This window comes from Rhipicephalus microplus, chromosome X (assembly GCF_043290135.1).
Source record: "Rhipicephalus microplus isolate Deutch F79 chromosome X, USDA_Rmic, whole genome shotgun sequence".
NCBI lineage: Eukaryota > Metazoa > Arthropoda > Arachnida > Ixodida > Ixodidae > Rhipicephalus > Rhipicephalus microplus.
The window spans coordinates 236,121,026-236,141,639 of NC_134710.1; the positions used below are offsets into that span (position 1 = coordinate 236,121,026).

A 20,614-nucleotide genomic window follows, 5' to 3' on the forward strand; every position below is an offset into this window, starting at 1 on the left:
TATCCATGAACTTAGCTAGTATTAATGCAGCGCATATGAAAAGTAAAAAGGAAAACACGACACAGACATCAAGAAAGGTAGGCACTAACCTTTCTTGACGTCTGTGAAGAACCCCGGGTGGTCAAAATTTTCGGAGCCCTCCACTACGGCATCTCTCATAATCATATGGTAGTTTTGGGATTTAAGCCCCGCATGTCAATCCATCAATCAATCAGTTACTCAATCATCCTTGACGTCTGTGTCATCTTTTCCTTTTTGCTTTTCATATGTGCCACGCTAGTGCAAGCTAAGTTCATGTATAAGGACATAATTATATAGTAGGTGTGTTGCATTTAAATGTTACATGTCTGTAATCAGCCAAGCCTTTCTAAATTACTGCTTTATTTTCAAATTCGAGGGTATGACTTACTAATGTTCGAAGTTTAAAAAACGGCACCTCGATGAGAATGTGTTCCATCTTAAGAAAAAGGCGTAATTCTATTCCCATACCATTCTGTGGAAAATGCTTTCAGTTCCATTTTCATTCTATTGCTCTAAGCTTTATCGCCATTTCATTCCCATTCCATTTCAGGGTCGCGGAAATGTGGAATGATTCCAAATCCATTTCGATTCCAAAGTGGCAACTTCGCAACACTGACATACACCATTGCTGAAGTACGAAGAGGCTGTCCCTGTAGTGTCCGCGCTGCTGCAAAAGACACGCGAAGCACGTGCAAGCGTGAGAATGCAATAGCAGTCAGAATGCAATAGCAGTCAGGCACCAAATCATGAGAACGATGGTGTAAGAAAAATACTTTTCGTATGGTCATGGTCAGAAAAAACTTTCAAAAAGACCTCATGGCCTCCGAGATAGTGTGCGCGAATCTTTGAGTTGATTGATTGATATGTAGGGTTTAGCGTCCCAAAACCACCATATGATTATGAGAGACGTCGTAGTGGAGAGCTCCGGAAATTTCGACCACCTGGGGTTCTTTAACGTGCACCCAAATCTGAGCACACGAACCTCAGCATTTTCACCTCCATTAATGATGTCTACACCATTAAAAATGCAGCTGCCGCAACCGCGAATCTTTGAGTCACTAGTGCACCTCACGGCTGGGCTAGACTGCCCCTGTGCGCGCTTCTTTCCTGTCGGCTTTCTCACCCGTCGCGAATACAATGGGAGAGTTTCTTAGTAGGTTTCGCCACTCGTCGGCGGTAGGGGCACACTGACCCTGACCTTGCATTTTCTGCCCCGCACACACGGTATCAGTTTGTTGTTGTGTAATTTTCTTGTGGCTTAGTACTAAAAGCAGGTTGATGTCGATTTCTTTTTATGTCTAGTAGGGCTTGCTTTAATCTGGGATATACCCACCACAGCTGCATTTCATTCGGTGCTTTGTCACTTTTCAAGCTACAGTGATTCCTCGAGTCAAGAAGGCAGTCGCACAACCTTTAGTACGCGTATTTCGCACATGGATATATATTAGCTGTGTGAAGGTGTATTGCTGTGTGCCGTCACGGCCGCTCGACCATTGTGGTTCCGTATTGCAAATCCCGTTCGGGAAAACACCCGGTGTTTCTTCTCACCAATTTTGAAACAATACTGAGCTGTGCGCCAAGTTACAAAACAAATATTGCGAGAGAAAACTTCATCATGAACGACAAGTCTGCATCGACAGTCGTATGCAGCAAACACTTGCACAATGAAGACTATGTGCCTGCGTTCCGCATTAGAAAACTTATTACTGACTTCGTGCCTATTGTTTTCGAGGACTATCCTTCCTACTTGATTTTAAGTACATAGAAGCCTCACAAAAATCCTGCATCACGAGTTTCGCCTCTACATCAAACATCGAGGAAGCGAAAAGCGGAGACCAACGAAACAGATCTGGATGTTGTAACTTCACGCTTTCACTGAACAAGTAGTAGTAAGTGTTTGCACGTAAACAATAAACAGCGGCGCTCATTGTACGGGTCCATACCAGACTATAATAGGACGATTGCGCTCCCAAGTGTCGCATCATCGTTCAAAATGTGAGAAGGTGCAGCAATTGCTGAAAGAAGGGAAAAATGTGTCCCAATATTATTGCAAAAGCAAGCGCCATGCATCTGTCAAGAATATCACAACATATGCACAGAAAGAAAAGAAAAAGGCTGTGTTTCTTTTGCATCAAATCGAATGTGACTGAAGAAAGCATTCAGCTTACCGAGACAAAATGATGAGGGGTGTGTGATATGGCGTTTTCTGTCACAAAGAGGCTACAATTATGTGCACACTTCAGAGCTTGTGGCACTGCCAGCAAATTGCACTCTTCAGAGGTATATATGTCCAAGCCTAGTGTCATCAGGTATGAGCAATGCCACAAACGATTCGTGCGTCTTTAAAGATTAAGCAACTTGTTTTTCAATGTGCGGTGAGTGGAGAAGCGCACCCGAACTGCGCCCGCTCTGCACGGAGCGGCGGAGGAAGGTCAAGGTCGCAGCGCCCCCCCTCAAAGCAGCGGTGAGAGGCATGTACTACACCCGATGCGAAGGCCGTAAGCAAGCGTGCAGGTGCAGCCTAGCCTGGCCGTGTGTACCTCTGTGTACCTACATGTTTAGATTACAGAGGGCATTGGAAGCGTGCTTTTTTTCCTAACGCATCGGTGCATCAGACATTTATTAAAGGTAGACAAGGACCGGAAGAGTGCGAAGATAGTATTGGCAAAGGATGCAGGCCAAATGTCCATATGTGTGACTGTTGAGGTCGCACTTGTGCAGGCACGGCCATAAAGCTCCCCAAGAACATCCCTAACACCTCCGCAGTAATAAAATCATAACATAAGACCATGGGTCTAAAATCTAGTGGCCTTGATCTATTGCGTCAAAGCGTTTCTGTTACCTTCACCGCATTGCTTCAGTGTCACGTGAAAAAGCATTCTAAAATTTGGAAAGGGGCTACTGCTGTCGCTGGTCATTATGCACCTGGTTCATTAATTAAACATGCGTGTATGGGCCGTATACTTGCAAGTGTTGGTATGATTGTAAACATCTAAAAACTTCACTGACAATCATACAGAGTTCTTCCTGACATTGCTGCGACCTTGAAAATCAATTAATGAAAATGTACGCAATCTTTCTTGCATGTTTTCATGGTTTCCGGTGATATTAGTTTCGAATTATACGAATATTTTTGGTGATCCTGTGAGATTTATATCACCGAGATTTGACTGTAATTGCTATTACAAGGAATAAACTTTCACCATATTTGTTTGCAAGATACATGTGAAATATTTTCATGAAAATAAAAGGAGGATTAGCTTCACTATACTGCACCAGATAAAGTGGCCGTGCATCGTCAATCTATGCAGGAAATGAATTTTTTAAAATTAAAGAAAAAAATAAAGTGCAAGGGCGAGCAAGTCTGAATATAAACCTTAAATGCATGAGACGTTTTTATTTTTACCTTTTTATTCCTTCTTTTATTTTATTTTTTCTTTAAATAAATCTATCGCTGTTCAATGCCGCTTTATCGAGACGCAGTCATTGTTCAAATCTGATGATTTAGAGAAACTATGCTGCTATATGTAGTCGCTGTGTCACGTAGTTTATTTACGTATAGACCTACTGGAAGGCCGAGGAACGCCAGAAAAGCGAGGAACGTCAACAGGCCGAAAATACAAAACAAGGGCAAGCTCGGGTCTCGCGTGTGCACCAACGCTGTGGCTTGCCGTTTCTTGCTGCTTCGTCGTCGTTCGCATAGTTCCCTACATTGGCCCCCGGTGAATAGCGTAGCCAACCTGGCGACTTAAGGCGTAGTCACTATAGCGGGGTTGTAATACGGCTTCAGGCGACTCACATGCACAATTTCTCAGCCACGACGGCGTAAGTCATGAGACTGTGTCAAACGCTCAATCTCATAATTGACTGGTGACGTACGGGCGAGAATGCGGTAGGACCCGTGGTATCATGCCAGTAATTTCAACGAAAGGCCAGGAGTGCTCGGTGGAATCCAGAGCCGAACGAGAGCACCAGTCGGGAAAGTAGAGAGATGTCGGTCGGTGTCATGACGTAGCTTCTGGTGGCCTTGGTCCTCGGTTGTCAGTGAACAGGCCAATCGTCTGTAATCTTCTGCGTACCTGGCCACATCAGAAATTGCAGTGTACTCAGAGGAGTCGGGCGTGTATGGGGGGATAGTGTCCAGCGTGCACGATGGTTCGCGTCCGTACAACAGAAAGAAAAGGGAAAACCCTGTTGTCGCGTGCGTAGCGATGTTATACGCATACGTGACGAATGGAAGGACAGTGTCCCAATTGGTCTGGTCTGAAGCTGTGTACATCGTCAACATATCACCGAGAGTGTGATTAAATCGTTCTGTGAGGCCATTCGTCTGCGAGTGATATGCTGTCATCATGCGGTGAACCATGTTGCACTGAGCGAACAAGGCTTGTATGGCGTCAGACAAGAAACACGCCCCCGGTCGCTCAAAAGTTTACGGGGAGCACCATGGCAAAGAACGAAGTTGCGCAAGATGAAAAATCCAACTTCCCTCGCGGTTGCTGCGGGTAGTGCTGCCGTCTCCGCGTAACGTGTGAGGTGGTCCACGCCGACAATTATCCACCTATTTCCAGAAGACGACGTAGGAAGTGGTCCTTATAAGTCGATACCGACGCGGTCAAATGGATGCGCTGGACAAGGCAGAGGCTGAAGTGTACCGGCAGGGCGTTGAGTTGGGGCTTTACATCGTTGGCATGCAGTACAAGCACGTACGTACTTGCGAACAAATGTGTACGTGCCGCGCCTGTAGTACCGCTGACGTAGACGGTTGTACGTTTTGAGAGTGCCGGCGTGAGCGCTTTGCGGGTCGTTGTGGAAAGCTGTACAGATTTCCGAGCGCGTGTGGTTGGGTATCACTAACAGCCATCTCCGACCTTCAGACGTGTAATTCCGCTGATAGAGGAGGTCGTCTCAAATAGCGAAATGTGTGGCTTGACGGCGAATAGTTCTTGAGACCATATTAGCTAACGGATCAATCAGAAAGGCGAGGAGTTGGGAAATCCACACATCTTTGCGTTGTTCTGATGCCATGTCTGTGAAGTTGATTGGTGTTATGACAGCTGAAGAAGCTGACGAGGAGGTTGGGTCAGCCTGTAGCGGTGAGCGGGATAGCGCATCAGCGTCAGAGTGCTTGTGGCCGGATCGGTATATAACACGAATGTCGTATTCCTGTAGGCGAAGCGCCCAACGACCCGACCGGTCTTTGAGCGATGATAGCCAGCATAGAGCGTGGTGGTCCGTGACGACTTCGAAAGGGCGGCCGTAAAGTTATGGGCGGAACTTCGTCAAAGCCCAGACAATTGCGAGGCACTCTTTCTCTGTGACGGAATAATTACACTCGGCTTTCTTGAGGGTTTGACTCGCGTAAGCGACCACGTATTCTTGGTATCCGGGTTTTCGTTGAGCCGATACAGCACCAAGACCGACACCACATGGCATCGGTGTGGACCTCCGTAGGCGCATCGGGGTCAAAATGTCGTAGTATTGGAGGTAATAATAATAACCGCCGAAGCACGCTGAAGGATTCGTCGCACTCTTTTGACCAAACAGAAATGCCTTTGGAAGTTGTCAACAGGTCGAAAATACAAAACAAGCGCAAGCTCGGGTCGCGCGTATGCACCAACACTGCCCTATCGGAAAAAAACGAAGGGTGGGCATGGTGTAAACCACCATCCACCATTATAGTGGATTAATGTAGTGGGGAATGGTGGGAAACGTCCACCATGTCACATAGTGGGATATGGTGGGTGCTGCAGTGCCGGCAACGCTTGAGCGCGAAATGGCATCAGAATCACCGTGACGAGCTGCCACAAAAAATAAAAAAAGAATTGTATAAAAAACGGTGTAAAAAAACGCCCGTTCCGTAAAAAAAAAAGGTGCCACGGAGGATCGAACGTGCAACATGCAGATTCCCATTTGGAGACACTAATCACTGCGCCATACCAACATGATGTTGGTTGTGTGTTAAATAGTTAGTTGACATACAAACTTACCGTTCAACTTCAGTTATGTTTGGGCATGGTGTAAACCACCATCCACCATTATAGTGGATTAATGTAGTGGGTGAATGGTGGGAAACGTCCACCATGTCACATAGTGGGATATAATGGGTGCTGCAGTGCCGGCAACGCTTGAGCGCGAAATGGCATCAGAATCACCGTGACGAGCTGCCACAAAAAATAAAAAAAGAATTGTATAAAAAACGGTGTAAAAAAACGCCCGTTCCGTAAAAAAAAAAGGTGCCACGGAGGATCGAACGTGCAACATGCAGATTCCCATTTGGAGACACTAATCACTGCGCCATACCAACATGATGTTGGTTGTGTGTTAAAGAGTTAGTTGACATACAAACTTCCCGTTCAACTTCAGTTATGTTTGTCGTGTACACGACATAGACGAGATCTGCACCTGCTACTAAAAATGACACATTTATTGAACACAAGCAACTGCTGCCTGTAACGATTGCCACTGTGTTAATGGCACCAGTGCTATTTTTTTTTACAATTCACAACTGCAAGAAAAAAAAAATCGAGTGGACTGGGGAGCAGCAACAGTTTACCGGCGGGGTCTGCCAAGTTTAATATCCTTTTTGCGTTCGTTCTAAAGGGTGACATCTGCTCACGCTTTATGGCGCTTCTAGGCTCATTCCATACATACGCCCGCCTAATTTATTTGATTGAGTATTGGGATGCTTTTCGTGCAACGTAGAGGGCGGTTGTGTCAGTGCAGTGCTGTAGCTCTTTCGCTATAGCAACAACTACATAACGGCTTGGCCAAAACAAATGCAGTGTGCCGGAAACATTACGCTATCATATTGGTTCCCCAAGCATACGAATTGCCACGTCTGAGTTCTCGCATAAAAGCTAGAGAAGTGCGGGCAAGTGCGACTGGCGGCTGTCGGTGAGAGGGGACGTACGTTCCCTGGGAGTGCCTTAATCGCGTCGGATCGATGTTTGTTGCTTCTTGAGCAGACATCATACACAATTAAAAATGCTTCATTTAGGTTAATTGATGCCATGGCTGCGCTGTATTGCGATTCTTAATCGTCGAAATCGTGTATTCTGAAACCCAGAAGCACGGACAACACAATTGTACGGGCTCGGTCGGTAAGCCTAACCTTTGGTGGAAATCATGGTGGTAGAACATGTAGTGTACAGATCCCAGCTTGGTACACTATATAAATTGCCCGCCATTATAAGCCCACCCATCATCTGCTTACTGCTTCCCAGCATTATCGCAATGGTGGGCAGAGATTCTCAGCTTGGTACACCATGTGGCCCACCATAACAAGCAGCACCCATCATCTGCTTAGTGCTTCCCAGCATTATCGCAATAGTGGGAAGAGTTTCTCAGCTTGGTACACCATTTGGCCCACCATAATAAGCACCACCCACCATATGCTTAGGGCTTCCCAGCATTATCGCAATGGTGGGCAGAGTGTCCCATGATTGCCCACTATCTTGCCTCTACTTTCCACCATCATTTCCACTTTACCCATCTTCTGTACACCATACCAACCAGTATGTGCCGGCATATCCACCATAATTTCCACTACGTCTCACCATACTCATCATAATTTCCACCATGCCCACTATTATTTCCACTACGCCCACCATGTTTTCCAGTATCCACCATGGCAATTTTTCCGATGGGGTGTGGCTTGCCGTTTCTTGCTGCTTCGTCGTCGTTCGCATAGTTCCCTACAGCTATCATATCCGCGGGAGAACAGATTTTTTTTTTTCACAAAATCACGTCAAACAAGTGCATTTTTGTTATTTTTTTATCTGAACTAAGCTGTTGCTGACACACTTTTGCCACTCATTTTGGTTATTCTGGTTATTATAATCAACTTCTTTCTCCACTAAGATGCATGCTTTGAGCACCTTTTAAAGTTTTTTACTGCACTTTTGTTAAAGCAAAAGAAAACACAGAAAAATGAATTGGGTAAATAGCCTAACTGCGGCACCCTCAGATGCCTCTGTCAGGTTGTACAAGCCCCGCTCATCTCCAGTGGGAGTGGTGAAAAGCGTCTGCTATTGTAGTTGGAATGTCGTGCTTAAACATGGTGAAAAATATACTACAGATGAACCCCTTTATAAGAGGCATGCTTTGGGCAGCAATTGTTGTCTTTTATATGAGATTTTTTTTATAAGTAAGGTACCATGTGTTTATTTTCCTATAAACCCGTATTTTACTGCAGGTGCCCTGGTGTCTCTTATATCAGTATATCTTATGAAGGGATTCAATTGTAGTTGGCTGTTCAGGTATTTTATTGCCTGGAAAGTTTTTTTTCCTCTCTCTCTCCTCCAGACTAAGTCTCCAACCCAAGTTTTTGTTTGAGTATACTGCCAGATACCTTGTCACACAGGTAGAAAATTTGCCCCTACTACTCTAACCGCTCCTCAGCAAAATTTAAAAAGTGTGGCTCTACTTTTTCAGGTGAGCAAGGATGTGGACATTACCAAGATTGCACGTCTCACTGAAGGCTTCTCGGGTAGTGACTTGAAGGAATTGTGCCGTAATGCTGCCCTTTACCGTGTTCGTGATCTGTTGCGAATCGACAAGCATCACGGAGGGTGAGCTAACCTGAATTTTTTCTCTTCATTCTTTAGTACTGCTACGTAGTTATGGCTTTTTGTTTTTTGATCCAGTAGCCTCACTGGGTGATAGCAAAGCAATATGTGCCATATCGCGGCATCTAAAGTACGGACTCGGCACTAACATATGTGCATGTGTGTGCAAAGACTTACAGTATAAATACAGCAACATTATCTGGAATAAACTATTCTTGTTCTGGCGCTACTCAGTGTGTTACTGCTATGGCCTGATAGTGCAGTGGCGACGAGGATGGGATTTAGCTGAAACACCCCCTGCTAGCGCGATGGGCTGTGGCACGCATTGGACGGACGATGACATAACGCCCCCCGGGGTTTCACGAAACGGTGAGCAGCTGGAGCACGTACCGAATACGCCTGGAAGCTTATATTGAGGGAAATGAAATCACCGACAGTGCAAAGCGCCGCGCTCTTCTGGTGTCTTCGTTGAGTGATAATGTCGTCCGCTGCTTGCAAGATCACCTTTCCACCGTGTCGGTCAACAGCCAAACCTACGAGCAAATCGTTGAATACCTTGAGGAACAGTACAACCCCCAAGTTATTGAAACAGCAGCAAGTTTTTCATTCTTCATGCGCAAACAATTGGAAGGTGAGAAATTTGGGGAATACATCTCGGACCTCCGAAGATTGGCGAAGAATTGCAACTTCGGCGACTCCCTCGATCAGATGCTGCAAGACCGCATGGTATGTGGCATTCGGGATGACGATGCTCGTCGTTGCCTCCTCACACACAAAAAGCTAACTGTCGATGAGGTGGAAGAATTCGTCATAGCATCGCAAAAAGCACTGAACGACGTGCGAGACATGCATGAAGGGCTCCCGGAGATGACCGGGAGCAGGTCACAGCGAGGGCGGCGGCACTGGACACAGCGGGGCAATAATAAAGCAGGCAGGCAGGCGTGCGATCGATGTGGTGGCCCCCACGCTACGCGCACATGTCGCCACTGTAATCAAGATGCTATCATTGTGGCATAAAAGGACACCTAGCAAAGGTGTGCAGCTAGGGGCGCTCCCGGGCGATGGGCGCATATGCAGTAGAGCCAGCAGAAGGTGAGGGCGAAGAAGAGATGCTTGTTGCTCTCTTTGCTCACAGCTCGGGAACCTGTGCTACCATGAAACCACGAGAGGAAAATTTGACATGGCAGGGTCAGACCCTGCGGATGATCATAGACACGGGTTCTCCAGTCAGCGTCATCTCGATGAGCGTATTCTAGAAACATCACAAGTGGTGGCTGGCTCTGGAGAAAACATCGCTCTGGTTAGAAATTAATTCCTTGCTCGAAGAATTTGCGGATATATTTGAAGACAAGCTTGGTTGTTGCAAGAGGCCACCTGTGAAACTGCACCTCAAAGCGGGAGCCTGCCCATGTTTCTGCAAAGCACGACAGTGCCGTATGCTATGCGTGCAAAAGTCTAGCCGATATAGACTGTCTCGTACAAGACGAGGTGCTTTCGCCGGTAAGTATTTCAGAATGGGCAACTCCGGTGATCCCAGTCGCAAAGAAGAACGGCGGCATACGGTTGCTCGGCGACTTCAAGTTGACCGTCAACCCAGCATCGCACTTGGAACAATACCCCTTGTCCAAGGTTGAAGACATTTTTCGGCTCTTTCTGGAGGGAAAGTCTTCACAACGCTGGACTTGTACAACGCTTACAATTGGCTGCTACTGGACGCAGAAGCCCGGAAGATAACTGTGCTAAACACACACCGAGGCCTGTACTCCTACAATCGACTAGCATTTGGTATTGCTTCAGCCCCCGCATTGTTTCAGCGACACATGGAATCCATACTGCAAGGGGTGTCGAACGTACAAGTGTACCTAGACAACATCATCGTGGCGAAAAAAAGAAACGACACTTTCGTGCTCCGGCAGGTATTTCAGCTGCTGCGGGAAAACAACCTGAAGCTGAACAAAGCAAAGTGCCGATTCAGAGAAGCGCAGGTGTCGTTCCTAGGGCATCGCATCGACGAGGATGGCCTTCAACGCCTGCAAGACAACCTAGAGGTGGTACTAGCAGCGCCCAAGCCAGCATCGGTAAGCCAGCTGAAGTTTCTGCCCAACTTGTCAACGACGCTAGCTCCTTTATATGGTCTACTGAAAAAAGGAGTTTAATGGAACTGGGGCCCAGCACATGACAGGGCATGCGAGGTTGTAAAGATTGCCTTAAGTAAGGCTAAATTTCTTGCCCACTATGACCCGCAAAAGCCTCTAAGACTGAAGTGCGACGCGTCGGCGGTCGGCTTGGGCGGTGTTGTCACACCGTATTAATGGCACCGACTATCCTATAGCTTTTCGCTCGAGAACCTTAACACCAGCGGAGCGCAACTACTCACAATTGTAAAAAGAAGCGCTTGCGCTGGTTTTCGGGGTGACAAGGTTCCGAGACTACCTTTTTGCGAACAAATTTTGTTTGGTGACTGATCATAAGCCACTGACAGGACTGTTCCATCGCGACAAACCTATTCCGCAAATGGAAGCGGTCAGGATCCAGAGATGGGCACTGCTATTATCTGTCTATTAGTACGACATTGAGTACCGAAAGGGGCCATTGAATGCGAATGCTGACGCCTTGAGCCGTTTGCCTTTGCCGGAACCAGAACACAATTATGAAGATGATCTCGTAGAATATGTGCTGCATGCGCAAACATTGACAGATTTATCTCTTTGCACCGAGCAGTTGGCGGACAGCACGAACAATGACGGTCTCCTGAGGCAGGTGAAGACATGGATTCTGCATGGCTGGCCAAAACGATTCGGGCAGAAGCAACAGGGCTTCCTGCCGTACTTTACCCGCAGACACGAACTTACTGTGAGTAAGGGACTAATCTACTGGGGTCATAGGGTGGTTCTGGCCGAAGCAGTGCGGTCAAATATGCTGCAACTACTCCACGATACCCATCCCGCCATGACGGCTATGAAACGCCTGGCGCGCTCATTGTTTTGGCACCCCGGATTAGACCACGACATAGAAGAGTTGGTGCACAGCTGCCAGCTATGTGTCCAGAATTCGCCCATGCCAGCAAGGCAGGCCCCTATCAGCTGGCCGAAAACCAACAAACGTACAAACGAAAGCAACAACCCCACCACGTGATCCACCTGCACCAGACCAGCCTCCGGCAGGTGACATCAAGTAAACCGACCTATTGCTGGGCACATCGCAGGCTCCGAGTGAACCAGGATCAAGGGCACAGACAGCGTCTGAACTTCCCAGGCGTTCTACGCGCATAAGAAGGCAGCCTGACAGACTGGGCTTCAGCTAAGGGAAAGGAAGTGCCATATCGCGGCGTCTAAAGTGCGGACTCGTCACCAACGTATGTGCATGCATGCGCAAAGACTTACAGTATAAATACAGCAGCATTATCTGGAATAAACGATTCTTGTTCTGGTGCTACTCAGTGTGTTACTGCTACGGCCTAATAGTGCAATATGTACCTAGAGTTAAAAAAAAAAAAAAAGCTTAGGAGGTAGTATAGCGTTCATAACAGTAAATGTGTAGTTCGGCCACTCTGTGTCTGGTTTTTCCTAAAACAAAAATAAAAAACGGTTGCTTTTACAAAGACAGATATTTGGAAGTTGTTTGCAGCTATTGTGGCTGTGACCATTCCTTAATTGTTTTTTTCTCGAGCTTAAGCTGATATAGGTAATGAAATCATACATTCAGTGACAAAACTTTTTTGAAGAAGCGCTGGCTCATGCTTATAAAGTTGTTGAAACTATCACATGATTCCTGTCTATATGAAAATTAGTAATTAATAAGGTTTGACTTTAAATCTCAGCATCAGCATTAATGCGATAGCATGGCGCGAGGCAAAACTGGGAACGTTGGTTAGCGTTGCTCTTCAAAAGCTAGTTGAAGTGTGTGAATAGTGAATTCGAATTGTTTAATATTAAAGCAACATTATTCAAAGCTGACCTAGACTGGCAAGGTGATAATTTTCAAAACAGCACCAGAATTAACCACATTTTATTTGAAACAATTATTCACAAGCTTTAACAAGGGAACATTATGATTACTTTGAACCAATAAAAAATACCACAAACATTTAGTGAACAGCAACTACAGCCTTTGAAATATTTCATAACTGCTGGATTAATTATTGCAATGACTATAGTATTCTAGGTGGTTCTTTGTCAACAGTATTTAAATTAACCAGATACTTCAATATCAAGTAATTTCTATGTGTTAAAATTATTATGAATTTCATAGCGAAGATAATTGAATATTCACCATTCGATGATTGTACCAAATCAAGTAAAACTCTATTCAATTCATTAGCCCCGCCACGGTGGTCTAGTGGCCGAGGTACTCGGCTGCTGACCCGCAGGTCGCGGGTTCGAATCCCGGCTGCGGCGGCTGCATTTCCGATGGAGGCGGAAATCTTGTAGGCTCGTGTGCTCAGATTTGGGTGCACGTTAAAGAACCCCAGGTGGTCGAAATTTCCGGAGCCCTCCACTACGGCGTCTCTCATAATCATATGCTGGTTTTGGGACGTTAAACCCCACATATCAATCAATCAATCAATCTCTATTCGATTCATTATTCAAAATTTTCTAATACCTGTTAGCACACCAGTAGATAATATTGATGAAGGGTCTGCACATTTGTTTCCATGGCTCTTACATGCAGCAAGTGTGTCGTGACGTAACACGCCTGCCTCCTTGATTCTGAGATAGTTTGCAGAAAGATGTCGTGCATCAAATTATGTGGCATCCGATATACTATTTTACAGATGGGTTTGAGTGCAGCCATATCGGGCTATTAAGCTTTGTGCTTTGTATCTTACTCAATTAAACAAACACTGTTGCGGTAGATGCATACGCACGAAAATGGTTGGGTTGGCTCATATCATATTGCATGGCCTTATCAATTAATGCTACGATGTACAAAGACAAGAAAACATTCACCTAACAGCCCAAGATGGCAGCACCTGACTTGTCTTATGGAAAATAGTACATAATTAATAGGCTTGTACCTTCATTTAAAGCAATCATTGAAAAGCAAAACTGTTAATCTCAATGGGTAAATTTTATTACGTCTAGGTTTTAATGCATTTAGCAATAGCAATTATAAATAATCAGTTTCTAGAACAATACTGTTAAGTAGCATTTCCTTAGAAGAGGCTCTTATCATAAAGAGCAGTGATAATTATGATACTGTAAGCCTTGGTGACTGTGCTTGGTGTTAGCGGCTACCATAAGTAGTTGGACTGAAACAGTTGCTCTATCTTTTCAGGCCCCTTTCAAGGCTACCGATTTTTGTTAGTAGCAGTATGCTAATGATTCTATGAAGCTGAAACTGCCTCAGCTCTGCATTAAAATGTGGATGATGGTATAGCATGACAACTCTTAAAGGGGCCCTGAAACACTTTTTCAAGTGGTAACTATGGAATGAATTCTCTGGAAGAACTTATTGCCTCGGGAATTCAATGCTGCAAAATTTTTAAGAATCCGTCCTGTGTGACAAATATTTGTCGCATTCTGCAATTGCATTCTCTCTTCTCTCGTCCCGACGAAAACACTGGAAGCTAAGCAGGGAGGGATGGCAGGGGCAAAGAAAAACGTCACACGCACCTCGTGACTTTGAGCTGAGCACTCTTTTTATTTTTTTTTCTTCGAATGCGCAGCTTTTTCAGTGTGATCACGTGCACACGCGTGGGCCAGTCGCGGCCTTCCCTGGCGATGTCTGTAACGACCGAGCGCGTCATGTTCAAATCAGCCAATGGCTGATAGATGGGCTTGCTACGTGTGATTTTTGGGCATATTCTGTGATTTGTTGAGAGAAGAAAAAGGAATTTTTAGCTGACTTTCATAATTTATTGTGAATTCCAGGCCGCATGCCGCTCTATAATATTCGGCTTGCGTGTTGTCGGGAGCCTCTACTACCGATCAGCAGCGTTTTCTGACCATGCTCAAAAAGTGTTGCAAAGAGGCCCTGCAAGTTACAGAGATCACCGCGGGAGGCTGCTACTTGTCCACGCGTGTGCACGCGATCACACTGAAAAAGTCGAAAAAAAGTGCTCAAGGTCAAGAGGCGCGAATGACGTTTTCCTTTGCCCTTTTCATTCCTCCATGCTTAGCTTTCAGTGCTTTCGTCGAGATGAGAGAAAAGAGAATGCTTTAGCAGCGTGTGACAAATATTTGTAACTCCACTCGTACAAGACAGATTCTTAAAATTTTTTCGGCATTGAATTCTTGAGGCAATAAGCTCTTCCAGGGAATTCATTCCTTGGTTACTTGAAAAAGTGTTCAGGGTCCCTTTAAAAAAACCTGCCTTTCTTTCAATGCATTCTTCAAATGCCAATGCATTCTTTCCTCTACGTCAAAACATTGTCTGCATATGAAAAAAGGTGGGCATTTGAATATCGAGTTAGGTGGAATTTTTTCCTTGTCTTGAAAGCTGTAGATGCATAGAGTGCGCATGGATTTCGTTGAGTCATAATTACACTACTGCATTGCTTTGTTAAGTTATAGAAGGAAATACTTGGTTTTAAATTTAAATGTGATTACCTGGAAACAGACATTTATTATGTTAACATCAACTGTATTGCTAGTTTGTGTCAAACAGATGCTATGCCAATTTAACAGATTAGGGACCAAATTACGGTTTACTGTGATTGTAGTAAAACTCATTATTTCTGAAGTGATACTTAAGTTTTTTTATATAATCCTTGCTATATTTCTGTTTCCAACTCAGGGGACTCAAAGAAATGTCTGATGATGAAGAAACGTTTCATGACGCACGTCAGTCTGGTGCAAAAGAAGGTTCAGACGATGACGAAACATTCCACGATGCATTGCGGCCTATCTGTATGGAAGACTTCACCAATGCTCTGGCTAAAATGAAGAACTCAAAAGTGCTTGCCCACCAGCGACATAGTGTCCCACTAGAATTGGACTAGGCTTTAAATGGTCATCTGGAACTCCTGAGGATTGTGTTGTTGTATTAGTGTTTCCATCATTAATGCCCTACCAGAAGTGGACTGAACAATGTGAACTGCTCTTTTATTTGCTAAGCAGTATAAAAAGTTTAATGGTGATCACCTTCTCAGCATTTGTCGGACTGTACCTCTATGCTGAACAGCTATCACTTCCACCTTTCAGAAGCTATTGTTCATAAGAATGTGAGTCATTGTCTGCAAGAATGTTGGCAGTAAATGCTTACAGCTTTACTGGCAGGTGAGTGCCTCATGCCCACAAATAGTGCTTGGCATTGAGAACATTATGCCGAACGATATTTGAATTTTTGAAAATGAAGGAGGTTTTATGATGTTCATTTACGCTCAACATTTTTTTTTTTGCCTTCAGGCACTGCCCAACAGGACTATGGGCTAAGGTTCAAAGTGAGAGTTGTTTTGTGTTATTTAAAAATGTTGTTAATATATCGTAGTTTATTTCTTACAGTTATCAAATTCCACTGCACTTGTAGTAGAATATATCTGCTGCAGCTAGTAACAGTTTTATACATATACTCAGATATATAAATATGTATAAATAAAAATACTTGTCTATGTGATAGCATTTGCTTACATTGTGGCAGGAACTGTGTGCATTTGCAGTCTCTCAGTACATATAGCTTTGTTGACTTTTTGTGTGCTTTAAAATGTAGTTCAATTGTTTGTATAAATTGACCAGTATTTTAGAGATTAAATAAATTAATGCAATAATAATTTAGTAAGCTTCTGTTAATGTCATATGTATTGCAAGCTAGCAGCCTGTTAGCTAAAGCATCGTACAACTATAGTGCCTTCAATGGAAAGTTCTTTTATTTGCAGAAGAAAGCAGATGCGCTAGAAACATAAAACATATCTTCTTCAGGCAATAGATTTGTGCCAGCCCTTGTTTTTTGTCTTCCGTGGATTGGCTTGTGCTCATAATTAAAACAGTTTATCACACCTGTTCAACACTGTTGCAGCACTTCAATGCACCAACTAGAGAACTCGTACACAGAATGGGGAAGCACATATCTATAAATTACAGATTTTTAAAATTAAGTTTACAAATTTGGACTCGCAGTGTTACGGCAAAAAAAAAATCCATGAACCATTTTTAATGTTTTTGCTTGACATTCTCATTCCATTCTCTCAGTAAAATTCAGGTTATAAAACGACATCAGTGAGATGATCTGCGAGCATTATTGACAATTTTTTTCCTGTCACAGTCAGAATTGGCATTGTCACTAGGAAGTTTGTTGCCTGTCAGTCTGTACTTTCAGTTAACTGCTACTTGTATACTGTGGTAAATATAGATAATTAACAGTAAGAAAATTTATTTTCTAATATGTGTGTGTTCAGGGCAGATTTAAAGAATACCTGTTTGTGATTATCAATCTTAGGTAGTAACTAGTTTCTGATAATGCATTACTGGTAAAGTGATTTTTTTAGTTATTTGTAGCTGTAACTAGTTACATTTAAATTAGATCAATTTGTAATTGTAACAGTAACTTTTTTACTCTGTGACTGTAATGGAAAATACACTTACAGTTACTTCTGTTTTTATCAAAAATTCAGCAACAACACTCGTCAAAGACCATTATTAAATGTTTTTCACTTTTCCGCACTTTCTTCTTTACAATTTTCTCTCCACCTTTCAACTTTCCACAATGGGGCCTCACTCGCACTTCGGGAGAAGAAGTAGCTAAAAGGAATAACTTTCATGCATAAGACCGTGTTTGAAATTTACTTGTAATATACACGTCATAAATCAGTTGTATTTCTATGGAATAGTTTCCAAGTTCACGATCCTTTTTTGGATGTGGGGGGGGGGGGGGGTATGTCTTTTTTCTCACTTGAGCTTGTAGCTATGTTCTTGGTGTGTGGGTGGAACATTCCTTAGTCCGAGGCTCCAAGCTAGTGGTGTTTGGCAAGTGGCTAGAAAGCAGTGCAATATGGCTGAAAGCCAGAAGTGTCAAAACTTATTTGTAACTGATTGTCAAAGATCTACTTCAGTGTTAAACTGACAGACTTTTATGCAGGTGGTATCCTCAGTATACGCTGGCAACAACAGCAAAAAAGGAAATAGCAATGAGCATATTCTCATCAGACCATTAGTCACGCATCTTTGCAGTAGAGGTCCGTGGTTGCTCTTTACAGGTCATAGCGAATTAACATTTTCCACTTTCCGGAAGTCCTCCCATCCTCACTTTCGTTCATGAGCCAGTGTCGTCACGTTGTTTGGGTCAAAACTATGCCCTGTCTCGCTGTGTTTAAGCTTTGTAAGAATGCATTGCAGGGTGGACTTTAGCTACCTTTTCTCATCTTTTTCTGCCTGTTTTGCCGATGTAATTATGTCGCTTCACAATGTCTGCATTGTATTTGTAGATGATCCTGCACTGATTGTCTGTAGGTGTGTGGTCTTTGGATGTCACAGTCACGTGTGCCAAGTTATAGCGGCTAAAAACTGTTTGTATGCCTAGCGGGCGCTAAGCTTTCCAAACAAAGTGAGCTGAATAACCTTGAAGAATACAAGGAGTAGACTCCATGGATGCCGTCCATCTTCACTCGTTACACTCTCCACTTTGCTTTGCACATGTTTTTATTTAATATATTCTATCGTTTTGTATGTAATTAATTACTTATTTAAATGGTAACGGGTAATGGCATTACTTTTTCACGGTTACTGTAACTGCAACAAATTACCTGTTGAAAGTGGGCATCTCTAATGTAATTACTTTTTTGGCACTGGTAACTGTAACAGTGTTATTTTTTGCTGGTGGTGTGCCCATGAGGGGTGATTATGCACCCTCCTCCTTGTTTGTGTGGGGGGGTCAATACAAATTTTCAAGTTAGATTAGTGAGTGGTGTGTGAATAGTGAATTTTGTAATGAAATCATAAAGTGATGATGCTGAATTTAATACCATTTTCAAAGTAGTTTTAGAATAACAGGACTTCTTATTTGAAAGAAATAGTCACATACTAGTTTGCTTGAGTAAAGCCCAAGCCCCCCTTATACAAAAACTAAGGTAAGCTTGTATGCAGCAGGAGCTAGAACCTTCTTAATATTTTGTAAGTGTAGGTTCAAATATAGCATTTACGAACGTTTTCGATGTGAAACTTTGTCGCCTGATTATAAATAAAATTGAGACACAAATAAACTGTACAATTTTCAACTGAACACCATGAATATAGCTAAACATGTAATGAAGCATTTTCACCTGTCCTCGCAAAATTGCCTTTTCACTGAAAGCATGCAACTATCTGTTTTTAAATCTGCATCTTCAAGAACAATTTGTGCAAACAACACTTGCATCTGTTATCAACTATGGAGCTGCAAGCAGTCGTCCCCACCTTCGGGAATTACGAGATGAAGATGGGGGCTGATTGATGCGATACAGCTTCAGCATAGTGAAAAGGGAGCAAGAGTAGAGTTGAAACTCGTTCATCTGGCAATCAATATAGTGTCAGTAAAGGTTGAACTGCGTGCAGGTCAATTTCGGGATTAGAAGAAGAATGGCATTTAGCTGTTTTAAAGTGTCATTATTTTAGGTTTCTTTGGTCGGTTCTGATTATTCAAAAACTATTCAACATTTCAAATATTTTCAGATATGTACTGTTTGATTCGAGTACTGAATCAAACACAGTGCTGTTCAATTCGTTATTAGGAATTTTTGAATATTCGAACACCTCTAGAATTAATAGGTTTGCAGATATCTAAAGGCAGAATACGCTCATTCATAATGGCAGAACTGATTGGCACATGCACCTCAGCCCGTGCACTCACCCGCTCTCTGCCTCGTATGTCCCGAGTCATTCGTGCTTGCACACTAAACCTACGGCATTCTACATTAAGCCCAATGTGATTGGGCTGCAACTGAGTTGCATGCGTCTTTTATTCTTGTTGTCTCTTTGTCCACTTCGCACTTTTATTTTTATTACTAGAATACAGTTAGAACAGTGCAATGAATGTCCTCTACACTTTCCTTGGCTTTATTATCTATTGGTTTTGATTAAGGCTGTATTAACAAAGAAACAAGCCCTTAAAATTCTCTTCTTTTGTTCATAGCAAAGGTCTTGTTCCGGCAGGCTTTATGCCTTCAGGTAGTACGTGAGGGCTCATTGGTCAGATGTAGGATCATTAAAAAAAATCATGAACTATGTGACACAAGCTAGCAAAAAAAAGTGTTCTACGCTTGCCATCATGGCTACGAGGAGCACTGGTTAATACTTCCAGGTTTGCTTGCATATGAATGCCCACTAAAATGAACAAGAGGATAACTGCCTCGATAACTCGTTTGGTAGAGCATCGGACAGTTTATCCAAAGGTTGCGGGTTTGATACCTGCCAGCACCAAGTTGTCTTTTTGTCCATTTTACTTTCTTTTATATTCTAACTATAATATATTTAAAGTAGTACAGTTATTTGTCCTTTATACTAACTTTAGATTCAATATCTTTTGGTTTTCATTAAGGTAGTATCAACAAAAAAATAAGCCCAAAAGGTGCCCTGTAGTACCTTTACAAGCAATCATCAAATGGTTTCATTAAGAGAGCTTATTGCATCACGAATCAACTGCTACAAAAATGTTTAGAATATGTCAAGTACAGGAAGAGATGCAGGAATTTGTTGCACACTTCAAGTGCTTTCTCTCTCCTTTAATGTGAGCTAAAAGCTATGTAGTGAGGGAGGGGATTTACATGGGCCCTCCGTCAGTGCATGTCATGACTTTGAGCACTTTTTTTTGTTTTTTCTTCAAATGAGTGGTTTACTTCAGTGTGTTTACAAGCGCAGGCACACGGTGGCATCTCGCGGCGGCCATGATAACTATGCGGATCACGATGCTGAAATAAGCCATTGGCTACAGAGTTTGGGTTTACGGCATCACTTGTCGAGAGAAGAACGAACAGTGGCTATCTGACTTTGAGAAAGAGAGAAATAACATTTATTTACGCATCCGGCGTGCGGAAAGTCACCGGCCACGCAGGGCGCAGGTATTCCCTATCTGAAGACTGAATTAAATATTAAATCCTAGGCCGTATGCTGCAC

At 43.5% G+C, this 20,614-nt stretch overlaps 1 protein-coding gene across 1 annotated transcript in view; it reads left to right on the plus strand.

Annotated features, from left to right (window-relative positions):
* The window catches only part of LOC119187774 (outer mitochondrial transmembrane helix translocase), a 62,085-nt gene extending 46,402 nt beyond the window's left edge, over positions 1–15,683 (plus strand). Inside the window, exons 8-9 of the mRNA XM_037435851.2 lie at positions 8,458–8,594; positions 15,330–15,683. Of these exons, the coding sequence (XP_037291748.1) occupies positions 8,458–8,594; positions 15,330–15,534 (342 nt within the window). The 3' untranslated portion in view covers positions 15,535–15,683. The remainder of the gene's footprint in view (positions 1–8,457; positions 8,595–15,329) is intronic.
* Positions 15,684–20,614: the final 4,931 nt, after the last annotated feature.